Source organism: Anomaloglossus baeobatrachus, chromosome 8, assembly GCF_048569485.1.
Source record: "Anomaloglossus baeobatrachus isolate aAnoBae1 chromosome 8, aAnoBae1.hap1, whole genome shotgun sequence".
Taxonomy (NCBI): Eukaryota; Metazoa; Chordata; class Amphibia; order Anura; family Aromobatidae; genus Anomaloglossus; species Anomaloglossus baeobatrachus.
The window spans coordinates 203,230,920-203,247,405 of NC_134360.1; the positions used below are offsets into that span (position 1 = coordinate 203,230,920).

Here is a 16,486-nt window from a genome sequence, read left to right on the forward strand (position 1 = left end):
GCACCACTCGGATGATCTCCACTATTGGGCAGCCCCATAGAGAATGCATATAGCGGAAGGGCTCATCTGGTCACACTCCACGCAGAAAAACATGTGCGGGATACCGGAAGGTCCTAGTGGTTGGACCCCTCCTGATCATCAAGTTGTAGCCCATCCTGTGAGTAGGTGATCATTTCTAAAGATGGGAAATAACCCTTTAATAAGTAATTTTCATTTGTAATTTCAAATGAAAAGTGGTAAGTGAAGTAAAAGCCCTTTTTTTTGTATCAACTCCTGTTTGTGACGTAATAATCAGATGCAAAACAAAAACGCACCAGGTGAAAGTGGTCAGCCATATTTAGGATGGAAAACTGATACATTGATCCTTTTTCCATAAACTAGTCATAAAAAAAAAGACAAATAATATGAACATATACCCTGCTGTAACTAAGTAAAAGCATAATGCATATAAACATAGGGTACTTAGTAAACACTATTTTTGATAAAAAAGCGGAAAGCCATCCCACCGCGACAAGGTGTACCCAGTCAGGACGGTACCTACAATCTCTAATATTAAAACCTCACCATGAGTCAACAGACCTCAATCTGAATAAGGGCAGAGAGTGGTTGGGACCCACCTATTCTCTAACCTTATTTAGATTGATGTCTGTTGACCCATGGTGAGGTTTTAATATTAGGAGAGTGTAGGTATCGTCCCTACTGGGTACACCTTGTCACGGTGGGAGGGCTTTCTGCTTTTTTTTTTTTATCAAAATAGTGTTTAAGACGTACCCTGTGTTTATAAATATATATAATATGCATTATGCTTTTACTTCGTTACAGCAGGGTAGATGTTCATATTTTCTTGTTTTCTTGTGTCTTATGGCCAGTGTGAACATGAGCTTACAAGATACTTGTACACCAACACAATACTCCAGCTTTTTCTTTTTTTTTCTCCTAAACTGGTCAGACAACCACAATGTTATAACTGGAATGTGAACAAAACCTTTACTTTGACACCATATTGAAAACGTGGGCCGTGTCCAGTAAGGTTTGGGCCACTTTAATGACAATCTTTAGGCATAAAAGGCACAATTTGTTGGGGCTTTACAACGAAAAAAAACGTGACAGTGATAAGGAAAATTCTGCTCCCAGATTAAATAAGTCCACAGTAATGAAGAGCGATTACTGCCCAATTGTAGATGGTTACATTGAGCAATAGGATCCTGGAAATGGTCAGCAGGGCCTCACTTCTACAATGGGACACCATACGAAGGAGCACCAAAAATGCATAGACATATCCTAAGAACAGAGACTCTATACCCCATAGCCCAGAACACATCGTATGTGCCATAATGCTATAACATGGGTAGAGGAAGACTCCTGGAATAATGAGCATAGTCTCCATCCAAGTGCAGGACCCAGGGGCCACAAGGATCCTGGTGGGTGCACAAAGCCTTAATGGAGGAGTATGACAAAGCACCAGAATGGACAGAATTGTCTGGAGTGTTCCTGGAAATCCTTATACAAAACCATAAATTAATATGTTCTCATTACAAGCCGCAAATTACATATAAAATATAAGAAATTAATAATTTAAAAGGCACCATGGACGTATAATTAAAGGCACTTGGTACTTTTGGGCATAGTTAAAAGTAAGTGGTCCTTGGATCTTTTTTCTTCGTATTTGTGGCCGTCATACTCCGCCCAGCACCAGGTACTTGCGCCATCAGATAGGAAATGGTGAATATGATTTGCATACTAGAACGAGTCGGTATCGCAGCAGTGATGATTTTTTTTCACAGTGGTTTTTCTTCAAAGTTGGTTAATTGCAGCCAAGAAAGTTATCAAAAAGGCAAAGTTTCCACATATGTATACGGTCAGCACAATCTTCTTGAAGGTGTGGCCCTGAGAATGTAAAGATACCATTTAGCACCAGAATGAGAGAAACACACAACAGAAAAAACCCAGATTATAGCAGTTAGGGAGCGCTCTCTGCTGACCATTGAATGAACTGCAATCAGTTTATTTTTCGAGAACCGTTGACTCCATAGTGCTAAATTACTAGACTTCACCAGGTATTAGACGATGGGATGACAAAAGCCATAGAGGGATCATCAGATATCAGAGGTTTGGAGGATACTAGATGGGAGCAGAGAGATTTGCGCTGCCCAGTCCGGTTCTCAGCATCCTGGGCGCCTGTGATGTCAAGTAGTCTAAAAAGCACAAGCGGTGCCCAGGCTCCAGACAGAGATTACCAGCTGTATAAGTGAAGACTGCCCAGGTCAAGCTGCCATGGAGAACCTGACTGGATGTTACACTAGGTCAGCACAAACGTTTTGCTCTACTTTCTGTCAGCAGGTTTTTGCTACCTCTCTGAGAGCAGCATGATGTAGGCAAAGAGATCCTGAATCCAACAATGCATCACTTAAGGCCACTTTACACACAGCGACATCGCTAGAGATGTCGCTGGTGAAAGCACCCGCCCCCGTTGGTTGTGCGTCATGGGCAAATCGCTGCCCGTGGTGCACAACATCGCTAGGACCCGTCACACATACTTACCTGCTTAGCGACGTCGCTGTGGCTGGCGAACCGCCTCCTTTCTAAGGGGGCGCTTCGTTCGGCATCACAGCGGCGTCACTAAGCAGCCGCCCAATAGAAGCGGAGGGGCTGAGATGAGCGGGCGGAACATGCCACCCACCTCCTTCCTCATTGCGGGCGGCCGTAGGTACAGTGATGTTCCTTGTTCCTGCGGTGTCACATGTAGCGAGGTGTGCTGCCGCAGGAACGACGAACAACCTGCGTCCTGCAACAGCAACCACATTTGGGATTAGAACGACGTGTCAACGATCAATGATCAGGTGAGTAATTTTGATCGTTAACGGTCGTTCGTGCGTTTTACAGGCAACAACGTCGCTAACGAGGCCGGATGTGCGTCACGAATTCCGTGACCCCAACATCATCTCGTTAGCGATGTCGTTGCGTGTAAAGCCCCCTTTAGATTACTGGCTACAGCCGTTCTGACACAATCTGAATTTTTAGCTTTAGCCATGTAGCAGAGCTTAGTGCGCCTCCCCACCATATCACCAGGCTCTCAATAGAGATTGTACATTGACTGTGAGGTGTCAGAGGAGGGTGCGTACTGGGCTGCCCTGCATGTGAGGCCTCCTTCACACGTAGACCCATTAAAATCAATGGGTCTGTGCACACCTGCTTGTTTTCACACAGACTGTGTGGAGCACACATGGGTTTGTGTGCTCAAGAAGTAAACATTTCAGTTTTCCCCGGCAGAACGGGTGTCACATGGACCGCACATTGTGATACGTGTGACACGTACCGGAGAAAACACACGTCTGTAAAATAAAATGATTTTCCATACTCTGTCTCTGCTGCTGCGGTCACTTGCTTCCGATCCCCGCTCATTATACTGATTGCATATACACTGCACCAAGGACCGGAAGCAGCAGCAGCGCCGGAGACATCAACACCATGGACAGGTAAGTATAGACGTTCATGCTGTCCATGTGCTATGTAAATGTCGCACGGATAGCACTGACAGCACACGCTGAACACACAAGGACACACGCACACACATATGCACCTACACCATGGACCATGCAAAACATATGTGTTTTGCACAGACGTGTTAAAGAGGCATGACACTAATCCAGCAATGATAATCAGTAGGTGATAAAGCGTTTAGTTTAAGTAAACCGCACCACACAGCCTGATGAGAGGCAGTTATTTTTTTTTTATTTTTAACCCCTACAGTATCCTGGATTCAGCTTACATAGCAAAAACCTGCTGACAGATTCCCTTTAAATGCTACTTTTTGCAAAAAGGAGCTGCTCTTAAAAGCATATAATAACTTCCAGTAATATAGAAATAGGTTAAAGGGGTTGTCTAGTCTTAAACTACAAGTCTCCAGTTACTATGTGACTGAATCCTCACATTGCACACACTGCAAGGATTCTCAGGTGCTGTCGCCAAGAGCAGGCACTTGTGTAAAACTATGTGATTAGCATAAATGTGGTCATAATCCGACTAGACTGTAGTCGCCTCATTCAATACACTTGATTTAAGTAAGGCGGATACAGTCTGCATGTTGGCATGTGACTGCAAGTATACAAAAAAAAAAAAAACAAAAAAAAAAAACCATCACATTTGTGGTCACATTCTCGGCACTGGAGAATCCTCAGCGTGCAGTATGAACATTCACAAATCTGCAGACAGAGTGACACAGAGCGACTGCAGACTTATAGCGTGAGACCAGACAACTCCTTTAAGGCTTCCCATAGCCAGTGCACTCTCCCACATCAAACAATCCACAGAACACGTATGACAGCACAAGAGGCATCATTTTACTACAGAGAGCCCATAAGTTCCGCTCTCTGGATCTACAGTGTCCATGTGCACTGCCTCTAGTGGAGAATGAAGCAAATATCTATATATATAATTGCCTTATTCTGTCTGTCTGTCTGTCTTGCTCCAAAATTGTGTCCTTACGGTGACACAAAGCTGATTGGCCGCTGGGCTCGCCATGGCCCCGCCCCCCCCCCACGGATTGGCCTCTCGCCCCGGCTCTCTACAGGCCCCGCCCCCCTCACGCAATGCACGCGCGCTCTGGCCCAACTGACACGGAGCTCCGACTCCCAGGTGAGTACACACACACACACACACATCAGATCACACTCACTCTCACACACACCTCACACATCACATCCACACACTCACAACATGCTGGGATATCGCTTGCTTCTACACCGGCTCCGTCACGATCCCAGCAGCGCCAGACATAACCTTGCGATGCTGGGATCTTGACGGAGCCCGTGAACGCTGGTAACCATTATACACATCGGGTAACTAAGGTCCCTTGGTTACCCGATGTGTATCATAGTTACCAGTGTACACCGGCTCCCGGTACACATGTGCAGGGAGCCGGCATTATACTCCTCTCCCCCCAGGACTACTCCTCCTATTACAGTCCTCCTATTATACTCCTCTCCGAGTATAATAGGAGAACTATTATAGCATGTGGGATGTAGCACGATGGGGAGTGCGCAGCATGGGGGATGTAGCACGATGGGGAGTGCGCAGCATGGGGGATGTAGCACGATGGTGAGTGCGCAGCATGGGGGATGTAGCACGATGGGGAGTGCGCAGCATGGGAGATGTAGCACGATGGGGAGTGCGCAGCATGGGGGATGTAGCACGATGGGGGATGTAGCACGATGGGGGGGGGGGGGGGGGGAGTGCGCAGCATGGGGGATGTAGCACGATGGGGGATGTAGCACGATGGGGGGGGGGGGGGGGGGGGGAGTGCGCAGCATGGGGGATGTAGCACGATGGGGGATGTAGCACGATGGGGGATGTAGCACGATGGGGGATGTAGCACGATGGGGGATGTAGCACGATGGGGGATGTAGCACGATGGGGGATGTAGCACGATGGGGGATGTAGCACGATGGGGAGTGCGCAGCATGGCGGATGTAGCACGATGGGGAGTGCGCAGCATGGCGGATGTAGCACGATGGGGAGTGCGCAGCATGGGGGATGTAGCACGATGGGGAGTGCGCAGCATGGAGGATGTAGCACGATGGGGGATGTAGCACGATGGGGAGTGCGCAGCATGGGGGATGTAGCACGATGGGGAGTGCGCAGCATGGAGGATGGAGCACGATGGGGAGTGCGCAGCATGGAGGATGGAGCACGATGGGGAGTGCGCAGCATGGAGGATGGAGCACGATGGGGAGTGCGCAGCATGGAGGATGGAGCACGATGGGGAGTGCGCAGCATGGAGGATGGAGCACGATGGGGAGTGCGCAGCATGGAGGATGGAGCACGATGGGGAGTGCGCAGCATGGAGGATGGAGCACGATGGGGGGTGCGCAGCATGGGGGATGGAGCACGATGGGGAATGCGCAGCATAGGGGATGGAGCATGATGGGGGGTGCGCAGCATGGCGGATGGAGCACGATGGGAGGTGCACACCTCCCCCCAACACACACACACACACACACACACACAGGGAACCACAAACACCCCCACACACAGACACCCCCACACACAGACAACGCTGCACACACACAACACCCAACACACAAACACCGCGGCATACATAAATATACGCACATACCGCACAACACACACATTGCACAAAACATACCTCCCCCAAAACACACCACACCCACACAAACCGCGCAACACACACACAACGCGACAGACACACAGCGCTCCACAAACAACGCAACACACATACAACACCGCTCTCACCCCCCGCCACACCCAGACAACACCCAGAACATGTACAGCGCCCTACACAAACACTTGGTAACTACACACAACATGGGAATATAGACATGCATTACTGCTATGAAAAACATGTAAAAATTGAGATACTTAGCACACAAAAATGGCCGGATTTATATGAGCCCAACAGCCAGCGACAAGGCGACCTCGTTTTTGCAGAGTCCCATCAAACTGTCCGCCCATAAATTGTAGGGGTTTTTTTTAACCCAAAGAGAGGCATTAGTTTGATTGGGACCAATCAAAAATGAGGTCGCCTTGTTGTTGGCTGTTGGGCTCACATAAAACTGGCCATTTTTGTACACTAAGTATCTCAATGTTTTACATGTTTTTCATAGCAGTAATGCATGTCTATATTCATTGTTCCACATATCTTACCACTTCCGAGTGCAACGGTCGGTCTCCTTTTTGTTACTAGGTTTCATTCTCAGTCACCTGTTCACATTAATAGAAAGGTAGGATGTGCATCAGTCTCTGACACTGTAATTGACTTACTTCATCTTTAGCTATGGAAGGGTTTAAAATCTCTACTTCATCTTCTAGCATCTTTTCAATTCCTGCAAAAAAAAAAAAAAAAAAGTGGTACAAATAATTTAAACTGTGTATGAAAGTCAATCACTCCCCAAGCATGAAATGCACATCAGCCGGGACGTTAGAGCCTAACCTGTTCTATGTGGCCATACTTTCTGAAAAGCTATGCTCTCCCCTTCATGCTACTCTTGTGCTCAGAGTTCTGGACAAATATGAGGCCATCGCTCTCCAGCCCTCAAATTGCACAGGACGTCATCGCCTATGTGCAGGTGGAGAAGCTGCAGCCACATCCCCCTCCTCCCTGACCTGCAGGTATTAATGCACATAGACCGCAGGCACAGCGAGAGCGAGGCGTGGAGGAGCCCCATTTCATTAATTCACTTTTTTTCTTACATGTTTCAATATCAGGGTGCACATCCCTTGGTTGCACTGTAGATACTGAAGTCTCCACCATGAAGATTCACTGTAGCCACTTACTTAGAAACAGTGATGTCAGGACACTATCGCTGATGTAACCATGGCTGTATATTCCCAGGAAGAGGTCATGCTACAGGCTGTGCTACTTTAATTAGCTTTGACACACAAGGGGTTAATGTTTCCAGTGAACCCATTCTTCTACATACTGTCTATGCAGCTTCCTAATCTACATTGATCGGTAAATAATCCACAGTTAAAAAGAGTAACTGCTATTTTACTTTTTATTTCATAAATCAAAAATACACATGAAAATAAGCAGCTTTGTAATATTAGAAGAATAATCCCTTTCTTTCTCCTCCTGGATTATTTCCTCATTCTCAGTTCATGGGTAAAATCTGTATTAATTACATGGAATTTGTCACCAGGTTTTTGGCACCTAATCTGAGAGCAGCATAATGTAGAGACAGAGACCCTAATTCCAGCCATGTTTAGTGTCGTTTTGATAAAATCACTGTTTAATCAGCAGTAAAATCATCATTACAGGACTACTTGTTCTGCTGCCAGGTAGTCCAGCATAGTCATTAGCCCTGTATAACTAACTGCTAGATCATGGGTGGCACAGTGGCTCAGTGGTTAGCACTGCAGTCTTGCAGCGCTGGGGTCCTGGGTCCAATTCCCACCAAGGACACCATCTGCAAGGAGTTTGTATGTTCTCACCGTGTTTGCGTGGGTTTCCTCTGGGTTCTCCGGTTTTCTCCCACACTCCAAAAACATACAGTTTGGGACTTTAGATTGTGAGCCCCAATGGGGACAGGGTTGCAAATGTATGTGAAGTGCTATGGAATTAATAGCGCTATATAAATTAATAAATATTATCTGCAGCAGATAAAACACTGATTTATCAAAATGACAGCAAACAGCTCAGTAAGTGACACATCGCTGGAATCAGGGTCTCTGTCTCTACATTATGCTGCTCTCAGATGGTGGAGCAAAAACCTGATGACAAATTCCCTTTAAATACTATTATTTTTCCATTACAGAGATAGGAGATGACAGTTGGTGCTCAAAGTTATGGAGAATTGGAACAGTTTCAGTCAAAGGTGCACGTCAGACAGACGTTCAATAATAAGGGTACTAAAACGATTGCTACAGTTTTCAATAGAACTTTATGAGCACCAACTGTCATCTCTCAGTAATGGGAAAGTCTGCATTTAATGAAAATCAATTTTATCTGTGAAATTAGGCTATTGACAATGAAAGATCCGTTCAGGAGGGGAAAGAGGATTACGTTAATAAAATAAAAAAAGAGAAGGGATAGAGGACAATGACAGTCTCCTATCTGGCCTGGGACCCAACCACAGAAACTCAGACCTGTGCAATGCATGTTGGCTGAGAACCACAATCTCCATCAGGTACAGATCGAATAATAAAGGATGACATTCCTTCAACAAGTGCATCCAGTTATCCTCCTCCAATCTGAAGTGCTGCAGGTGATTGCATGGCCCTTGCTCCAGTCTTGATATAGGTGTAAATTGCAGGGAAGTAGAGTTTAAACCATTTCTGGTTTATTGGAGCAGCAGCTACAGGGAGAAAATTAACTTCTATCCCCTCAGTAGCCGCTGGCTTTCAGTCATCAGAGCGGTGGAGGGAGCGCTCTGTAATCACACTATAGAACACTGATGGAGAGGGCGCGATGGCCTGCTCTGCGCGACGACGAGTGTGTGCCCTGTGTTTGCAGAGCAGGCTGTTAGATTACTGGGGAGCCATTACACTGAGCTCACTGTATAGAGACTAACAGCTCCCTGCACTGCCCCAATAACTGGAAGGGAGCAGTTGCAGGGAGGATTCAAGATAATTTCCTCCCTGTACCTGCTACTCCAACATGGCAGCCATATAGGAGTTTAATGCCATTTACTTGCAGATTAACCCTATATCTGCAGATAAATAGTGTTTCTAAACACAACAGGTTCCCTTTTACCTTTCTGCTGAAGGAAGCTGTGCACCTCCAGCATGATGTCTATCGACACGTGCCACAGGACAAATCCCACCATCGTGTAGGTGTCCCAGGGGTCTGGGAGATCCAAAGCTTGTAAATCCATACCCAGGAAGATCGCAGCCACTACAAGAAGAAATAATTGTGAATTCTCACAAGGACACGTTTAGTCGTAAAGCGCTCTTAATGCTAAACAGCAGCGAATGAGGTTTTCTACCTTATGCAATAGGTAAAGCACAAAAACACGTCTAGGTGAGTGACGGAGGGCGAGAGGACCCTGCCCGTGAGGGGAGGCACACAGCGGGTCAGGGGAGAAGATGCGGATATGGCTGTGTGGTTATGACAGGTTATGGCTTCCATGGTGGAATAGTCTGATCTACAGAGGTGGTGGATGCAAGAGATCACGGGAAGCACGGGAGAAAACTTGTAGACTGTTTTAATAAATGTAGCAGGAGATGAGGTCAGATGTGTGGAGGGGACAGATTAAAGGACTTAAGTTATTGCTACTATTCTAAAGCGAACCAGTGGTTTAAGGTAACCTGATATTTAACCATATACGATATTATAGTAAAAGAGCAAAGTATACGCATTTCAATGTAATTGCAGTAATACAACGGCACTTACTGGAAAATTTCACTTTGGGTTTTTCCAAGAAAAAAAAAAAAATCTCTCCCTCTCTATACACACACACACACACACACACACACACATATATTTTACACATATACACACATACACACTATATATATATAAATAATTTTTTACTCTATGGTTTAGGCATAGAGATCAGGTGACAGCATTCAGCCAATGTAGACTATAGTCTCCTGCACTAAGAGAAGAGGCTGCATACACTGCCCAGCGCCTCCAGTTCCTCATTCATCAGTTCTTTGGGTCAAAAGATTCAAATCAGTTGATTGAGTAAATTCAATCTGGCAACGAAAACCTCAAAAGCTATAAACGTGTAGCTTGTCTGGACCCTCAATGATCATACTTCTCAAGGGTCTGTACAGGAGTGCGGGGCTGAGAACCCCCTTAATACTCGGTGTATTCAATATATAAAAAAAATAAAAACAAAAAAAAAACCCACAGCAATTACTGTTTTTAATCCGTTGCCTGATTATTCGACAGAATACAAACATTCTAATTTTCATACTTTGTTTAAAAAAAAAAATATAATCTTTTTCTGTTTTAATATTTTTTTTTTTTTTATTACCTGCACAGACACGTGCAGCCACAGGACCAGAACCCCCCCCCCCCCCACATACAAATTCCAGAACATAACTTACCTGCCACTATTCTTGCAAATGTGCCAGTTCCCCAGTGCGCCCAGTTAAATAATGGCCTCCTATGTGGAAAAGCAGCAGTTATACATCTAGCAGTGCTGGAGCAATGAGTCTTATAAACACAAAGCAATAAAACGGTCTTCCGATTCAATATATATGATTTATAAAACACTATGAAACCAACTACATTACTACTTAGTTTGCACCAGGACTAATTTAAGGGACATGACATCTGGGTACAGCGAGCGTCTATGCATGGTCTGGCAGAAAAAAAACAAAACCTCAAGATGAGGGTCGGTTCATAAAACTATTTCTCCATCCATTTATTATTACAGCGCCATTTATTCCATGGCGCTTTACATATGAAAGGGGTGTACATAATAGGGACAAGTACAATAATCATGAACGATGCAAGGCACAGACAGGTACAGGAGGATAGAGGACCCTGCCCGCGAGGGCTCACAGTCTACAAGGTTGTCTGCTTGAGCCCTAATGAAAAAGCAGTCGATCACAAACTCATGTCACCTGCTGTGCCACACACACACACACACACACACACACACACACACACACACACACACACACACACACAGCTAGGGTGCTGACGAGTTTGATACAGGACCAATAGAATGGACTCAGGGGTGCGAACTGTCCTGGTTATGGGGCACAAATCCCTTCCATTACAACAGAAGTTTCCAATCACCACCAGATGCCGATGGATTACCATGGCAGCCAGGGCTACTATTAGGATTGTCCTGTGAAGCTGAGCTGTAGAAAACAATAGAAGACAAGAAATACATTGTGTAGAACAAGCAATCAAATAATTACAAGTTCAATAAAAAAAAAAAAAAGTGGACTGAATATAAAATGAGTGATAGAGAATATATATCAAATAATAATAATAATAATAATAATAATAATAATAATAATAATAATAAACTGGGGGAAAAAGAGGCAATTTGAATGTTTTTTTTTATATAAATTTAATATATTTTATATTTAAAAAAAACAAAAACAAACAAAACAAAAAAAAAAACATTCAAATTGCCTCTTTAGCCCAGTATACATAATAAATTTATTATTATTTATTATTATTATTATTATTATACTGGGGAAAAGAGGCAATTTGAATTTAATGTTTGTTTAAATATAAAATAAATTCAAATTATATTAAAAAAAAAAAAACATTCAAATTCCCTCTTTACCCCCAGATTATTATTAATAATAATATTATTAATAATAATCTGGGGATAAAGAAGCAATTTGAATGTTTTTTAAATATATATATTTTAAATTTTAATATACTTTATATTTAAACAAAAAAACAAACATTAAATTCAAGTTGCCTCTTTTCCCCAGTATAATAATAATAATAATAATAATAATAATAATAATAATAAATTTATTATTTATACTGGGGAAAAGAGGCAATTTGAATTTTTGTTCTGTGTTTGTTTTTTTTAAATATAAAATATATTACATTTATATAAAAAAAAAACCAAACATTTAAATTGCCTCTTTTTCCCCCAGTTTTTTATTATTATTAATTATTATTATTATTATTATTAAATTGGGAGAAAAAAGAGAATTTTGTTTACTTACCGTAAAATTCTTTTTCTTATAGTTCCGTCTTGGGAGACCCAGACCTTGGGTGTTTAGCTTCTGCCTCCGGAGGACACACAAAGTACTACACTTAAAAGTGTAGCTCCTCCCTCTGAGCTTATACACCCCCTGGTGAGCCAGTCCCAGCCAGTTTAGTGCAAAAGCTGAAGGAGAATAGCCACCCACAAGTAGAACAGAGCAAGAGCCGGAACAACCGGAGACTCTGTCCACGACAACAGCCGGTGAAAACACGCGGAACAAGAATTTGCCAACCGGCAACAGGGAGGGTGCTGGGTCTCCCAATACGGAACTACAAGAAAAAGAATTTACGGTAAGTAAACAAAATTCTCTTTCTTTATCGTTCCTTTGGGAGACCCAGACCTTGGAACGTTCCAAAGCAGTCACTGGGTGGGAAATAAACAGAAAAACTAAGAAGTAGGCAGAACCTAACTTCACAAATGGGCGACAGCCGCCTGAAGGATGCGTCTGCCCAAGCTCGCATCTGCCGAAGCAGGAGCATGCACTTGGTAGTGCTTCGAGAAGGTATGCAGGCTAGCCCAAATGGCAGCCTGACAGACTTGTTGAGCCGTAGCCTGGTACCTAAAAGCCCAAGAGGCACCGACAGCTCTGGTAGAGTGTGCCTTGATCCCCGGCGGGGGAGGCACCTGAGTACTCTGGTAGGCGTCCGAAATAGTCGATCTAATCCAACGGGCTAAGGTCAGCTTAGAAGCAGGGAGGCCCTTGCGCCGACCTGTGGTTAGCAGAAAAAGAGAGGTGCACCGCCTGAGCGCAGCGGTGCGAGACATAAATCCGGAGAGCACGCACCAGATCTAGAGTATGCAGCGCTTTTTCAAAGCGATGAACAGGGGCCGGACAGAAGGAAGGTAAGGTAATGTCCTGGTTAAGGTGGAAGGGAGAGACCACCTTAGGAAGAAAGTCCGGAGTCGGACGGAGAACCACCTTGTCTTGATGAAAAACTAAAAAAGGTGACTCCGAGGAGAGCGCAGCCAAATCAGAGACTCTCCTGAGAGAAGTTATGGCAACCAGAAAGGCCACTTTCTGAGAAAGACGATACAAAAACCTCCCTAAGAGGCTCAAAAGGGGGTTTCTGCAATACCGTGAGGACCAAGTTAAGGTCCCAGGGATCCAAGGGCCGCCAATAAGGCGGAATGATGTGAGCCGCGCCTTGGATGAAGGTGCGGACCTGAGCCAGCCGAGCTAGACGCCGTTGGAACAGAACTGACAGAGCTGAGACTTGTCCCTTGAGAGAGTTGAGGGACAGTCCTAGCTGCAGACCGGACTGTAGAAAAGACAGAAGGGTCGGCAAAGAGAATGGCCAAGGAGGATGGCCGGTAGAGCGACACCAGGACAGGAACATTTTCCAAGTCCTCTGATAGATCTTAGCGGAGGAAGACTTACGGGCCCGAGTCATAGTGGAGATTACTTCACGGGGGATACCAGAAGCCGTCAAAATCCATTTGAGGGCCGCAGAATTCGGGCGGAAAAACGGACCTTGCGAGAGTAGGTCTGGACGGTCCGGGAGATGCCACGGCATCTCTACGAACAGTTTGAGCAGGTCCGGATACCAAGCTCGCCTGGGCCAGTCCGGTGCAATGAGGATGACTCGACGGCCCTCCATTCTGATCTTGCGCAGGACTCTGGGCAAGAGAGCTAGAGGGGAAAACACATAGGACAGACGAAACTGGGACCAGTCTTGAACCAGAGCGTCCGCGGCGAAGGCCTGAGGATCGTGGGAGCAAGCCACGTAAACAGGAACTTTGTTGTTGTGACGAGATGCCATTAGGTCCACGTCCGGAGTGCCCCATTTGCGGCAGATTGACTGAAACACTGCCGGGTGCAGGGACCACTCGCCACCGTCCACGCTTTGACGGCTGAGATAATCTGCCTCCCAGTCTTCCACGCCTGGGATGTGGACTGCGGATATGGTGGACTTTGAGTCCTCCGCCCATTGAAGGATGCGTTGTACCTCCATCATTGCCAGGCGGCTGCGTGTCCCGCCTTGGTGATTGATGTAGGCAACCGCTGTCGCGTTGTCTGACTGGACTCGAATGTGCCTGCCTGCCAACAGGTGGTGAAATGCTAGGAGAGCTAGAAGCACGGCTCTGGTTTCCAGCACATTGATTGAAAGGGCTGACTCGGACGGAGTCCAAGTGCCCTGCGCTCTGTGGTGGAGACATACCGCTCCCCAGCCGGATAGACTGGCATCCGTGGTGAGAATCACCCAGGACGGGGCCAGGAAGGAGCGCCCTTGGGACAGGGAGAGGGGCCGAAGCCACCACTGAAGAGAGCTCCTGGTCCGTGGCGACAGAGCCACTAACCTGTGTAAGGAGAAAGGCCGCTTGTCCCAACAGTGAAGAATGTCCAGCTGCAGGGGGCGCAGATGGAACTGGGAAAAGGGAACAGCCTCCATGGACGCCACCATTTGACCCAGCACCTGCATCAGACGCCTGAGGGTATAACGGCGGGGCCTCAGCAGAGAGCGCACCGCTAGCTGGAGTGACTGCTGTTTGATTAAGGGCAACTTCACAAGTGCCGGCAAAGTCTCGAACTGCATCCCTAGGTACGTGAGACTCTGGGTCGGAGTCAGAGTGGATTTGGGAAGATTGACAAGCCACCCGAATTGGGCTAGAGTGGCGAGAGTGAGCGAGACACTCCGCTGACAGTCTGCGCTGGATGGAGCCTTGACTAGAAGGTCGTCCAGGTAAGGGAGCACTGCCAACCCCTGGAGGTGCAGAACCGCAATCACTGCTGCCATGACCTTGGTGAATACCCGAGGGGCCGTGGCTAACCCGAAGGGGAGAGCCACGAATTGGAAATGATCCTCTCCTATTGCAAAACGTAACCAACGCTGGTGTGAAACTGCAATTGGCACATGTAGATAGGCATCTCTGATGTCGATGGACGCCAGGAAATCCCCTTGGGTCATTGAGGCAATGACCCATCGCAGAGACTCCATGCAAAAGTGCCGCACCTGAACATGCTTGTTGAGAAGCTTGAGATCCAGGATGGGCCGGAAGGTACCGTCCTTTTTGGGAACTAGGAAGAGGTTTGAGTAAAAACCTCTGAACCGTTCCCGAGCAGGAACTGGTACAATCACTCAGTTTGCCTGCAAGGATGCCACGGCCTGTGAGAAGGCGGCGGCCTTGGAGCGGGGGGGAGTTGAGAGAAAAAAATCTGTTTGGCGAGCTGGAAGAGAATTCTATCCTGTAGCCGTGAGATATGATCTCTCTCACCCACTGATCGGAGACTTGTTTTAACCAAGCGTCGCCAAAGTGGGAGAGCCTGCCACCGACTAAGGACGTTGCTGGAGCGGGCAGAGAGTCATGAGGCTGCCGCCTTAGTGGCAGAACCTCCTGCGGTCTTCTGCGGACGCGCTTTTGGGCACCAGTTGGATTTCTGGTCCTTAGCTGAGTTAGCGGACGAGGCGGAGGGCTTAGAGGACGACCAGTTGGAGGAACGAAAGGAACAAAACCTCGACTGATTCCTACCCTGGGCGGGTTTCCTGGTCTTGGTTTGTGGCATGGAAGTACTCTTCCCGCCAGTAGCTTCCTTAATAATTTCATCTAGCTGTTCACCGAACAGCCGGGAACCAGCAAAAGGGAGCCCAGCAAGGTACTTCTTTGAAGAAGCATCTGCATTCCACTCTCGAAGCCACAAGATTCTGCGGATAACGAGGGAATTAGCCGAAGCCACCGCAGTGCGGTGAGAAGCCTCTAGCATGGCAGACCTGGCGTAAGATGAAAAGGCTGAAGCTTGAGAAGTTAAGGCAACCATCTCAGGCATAGATTCCTTGGTGAGGGAATGCATCTCCTCTAGAGAAGCAGAGATGGCTTTGAGAGCCCACACTGCTGCAAAAGTCGGGGAAAACGTGGCCCCCGCCGCTTCATACACAGATTTGGCCAGAAGGTCAATCTGACGGTCAGTGGAATCCTTAAGTGAGGTGCCGTCAGCCACCGACACAACGGTCCGGGCTGAGAGCCTAGACACCGGGGGGTCTACCTTTGGGGAGTGAGACCACTCCTTGACCACCTCAGGTGGAAAGGGAAAACGGTCATCAGAACCACGCTTTGGGAAGCGTTTGTCAGGACAGGCCCTGGGTTTGGTCACAGCGGTCTGAAAACTGGAGTGGTTAAAGAACACACTCTTTACTCTCTTAGGCGAGGTAAACTGGTGCTTTTCTGCCAGAGAGGGTTGCTCCTCTGATACTGGCGGATTGAGATCCAGCACAGAATTAATCGAAGCAATCAAGTCACTAAGATCTGAGTCACCCTCGGAATCGATGGGGTACATGGAGTTAGCCTCCGAGCCCCCCGTAAGGGCATCCTCCTCATCTTGCGAGTCAGCTCTTGAATCA

At 46.6% G+C, this 16,486-nt stretch overlaps 1 protein-coding gene across 1 annotated transcript in view; it reads right to left on the reverse strand.

The window, feature by feature from the left end:
- Window positions 1-1,026: 1,026 nt before the first annotated feature.
- Window positions 1,027-16,486, reverse strand: part of LOC142248783 (putative ferric-chelate reductase 1) — a 92,573-nt gene continuing 77,113 nt past the window's right edge. The window contains exons 13-16 of the mRNA XM_075320083.1: window positions 10,513-10,571; window positions 9,212-9,352; window positions 6,781-6,842; window positions 1,027-1,887 (exon numbers count right to left, since the gene is read on the reverse strand). Coding sequence (XP_075176198.1) covers window positions 1,795-1,887; window positions 6,781-6,842; window positions 9,212-9,352; window positions 10,513-10,571 — 355 coding nt within the window. The 3' untranslated portion in view covers window positions 1,027-1,794. The remainder of the gene's footprint in view (window positions 1,888-6,780; window positions 6,843-9,211; window positions 9,353-10,512; window positions 10,572-16,486) is intronic.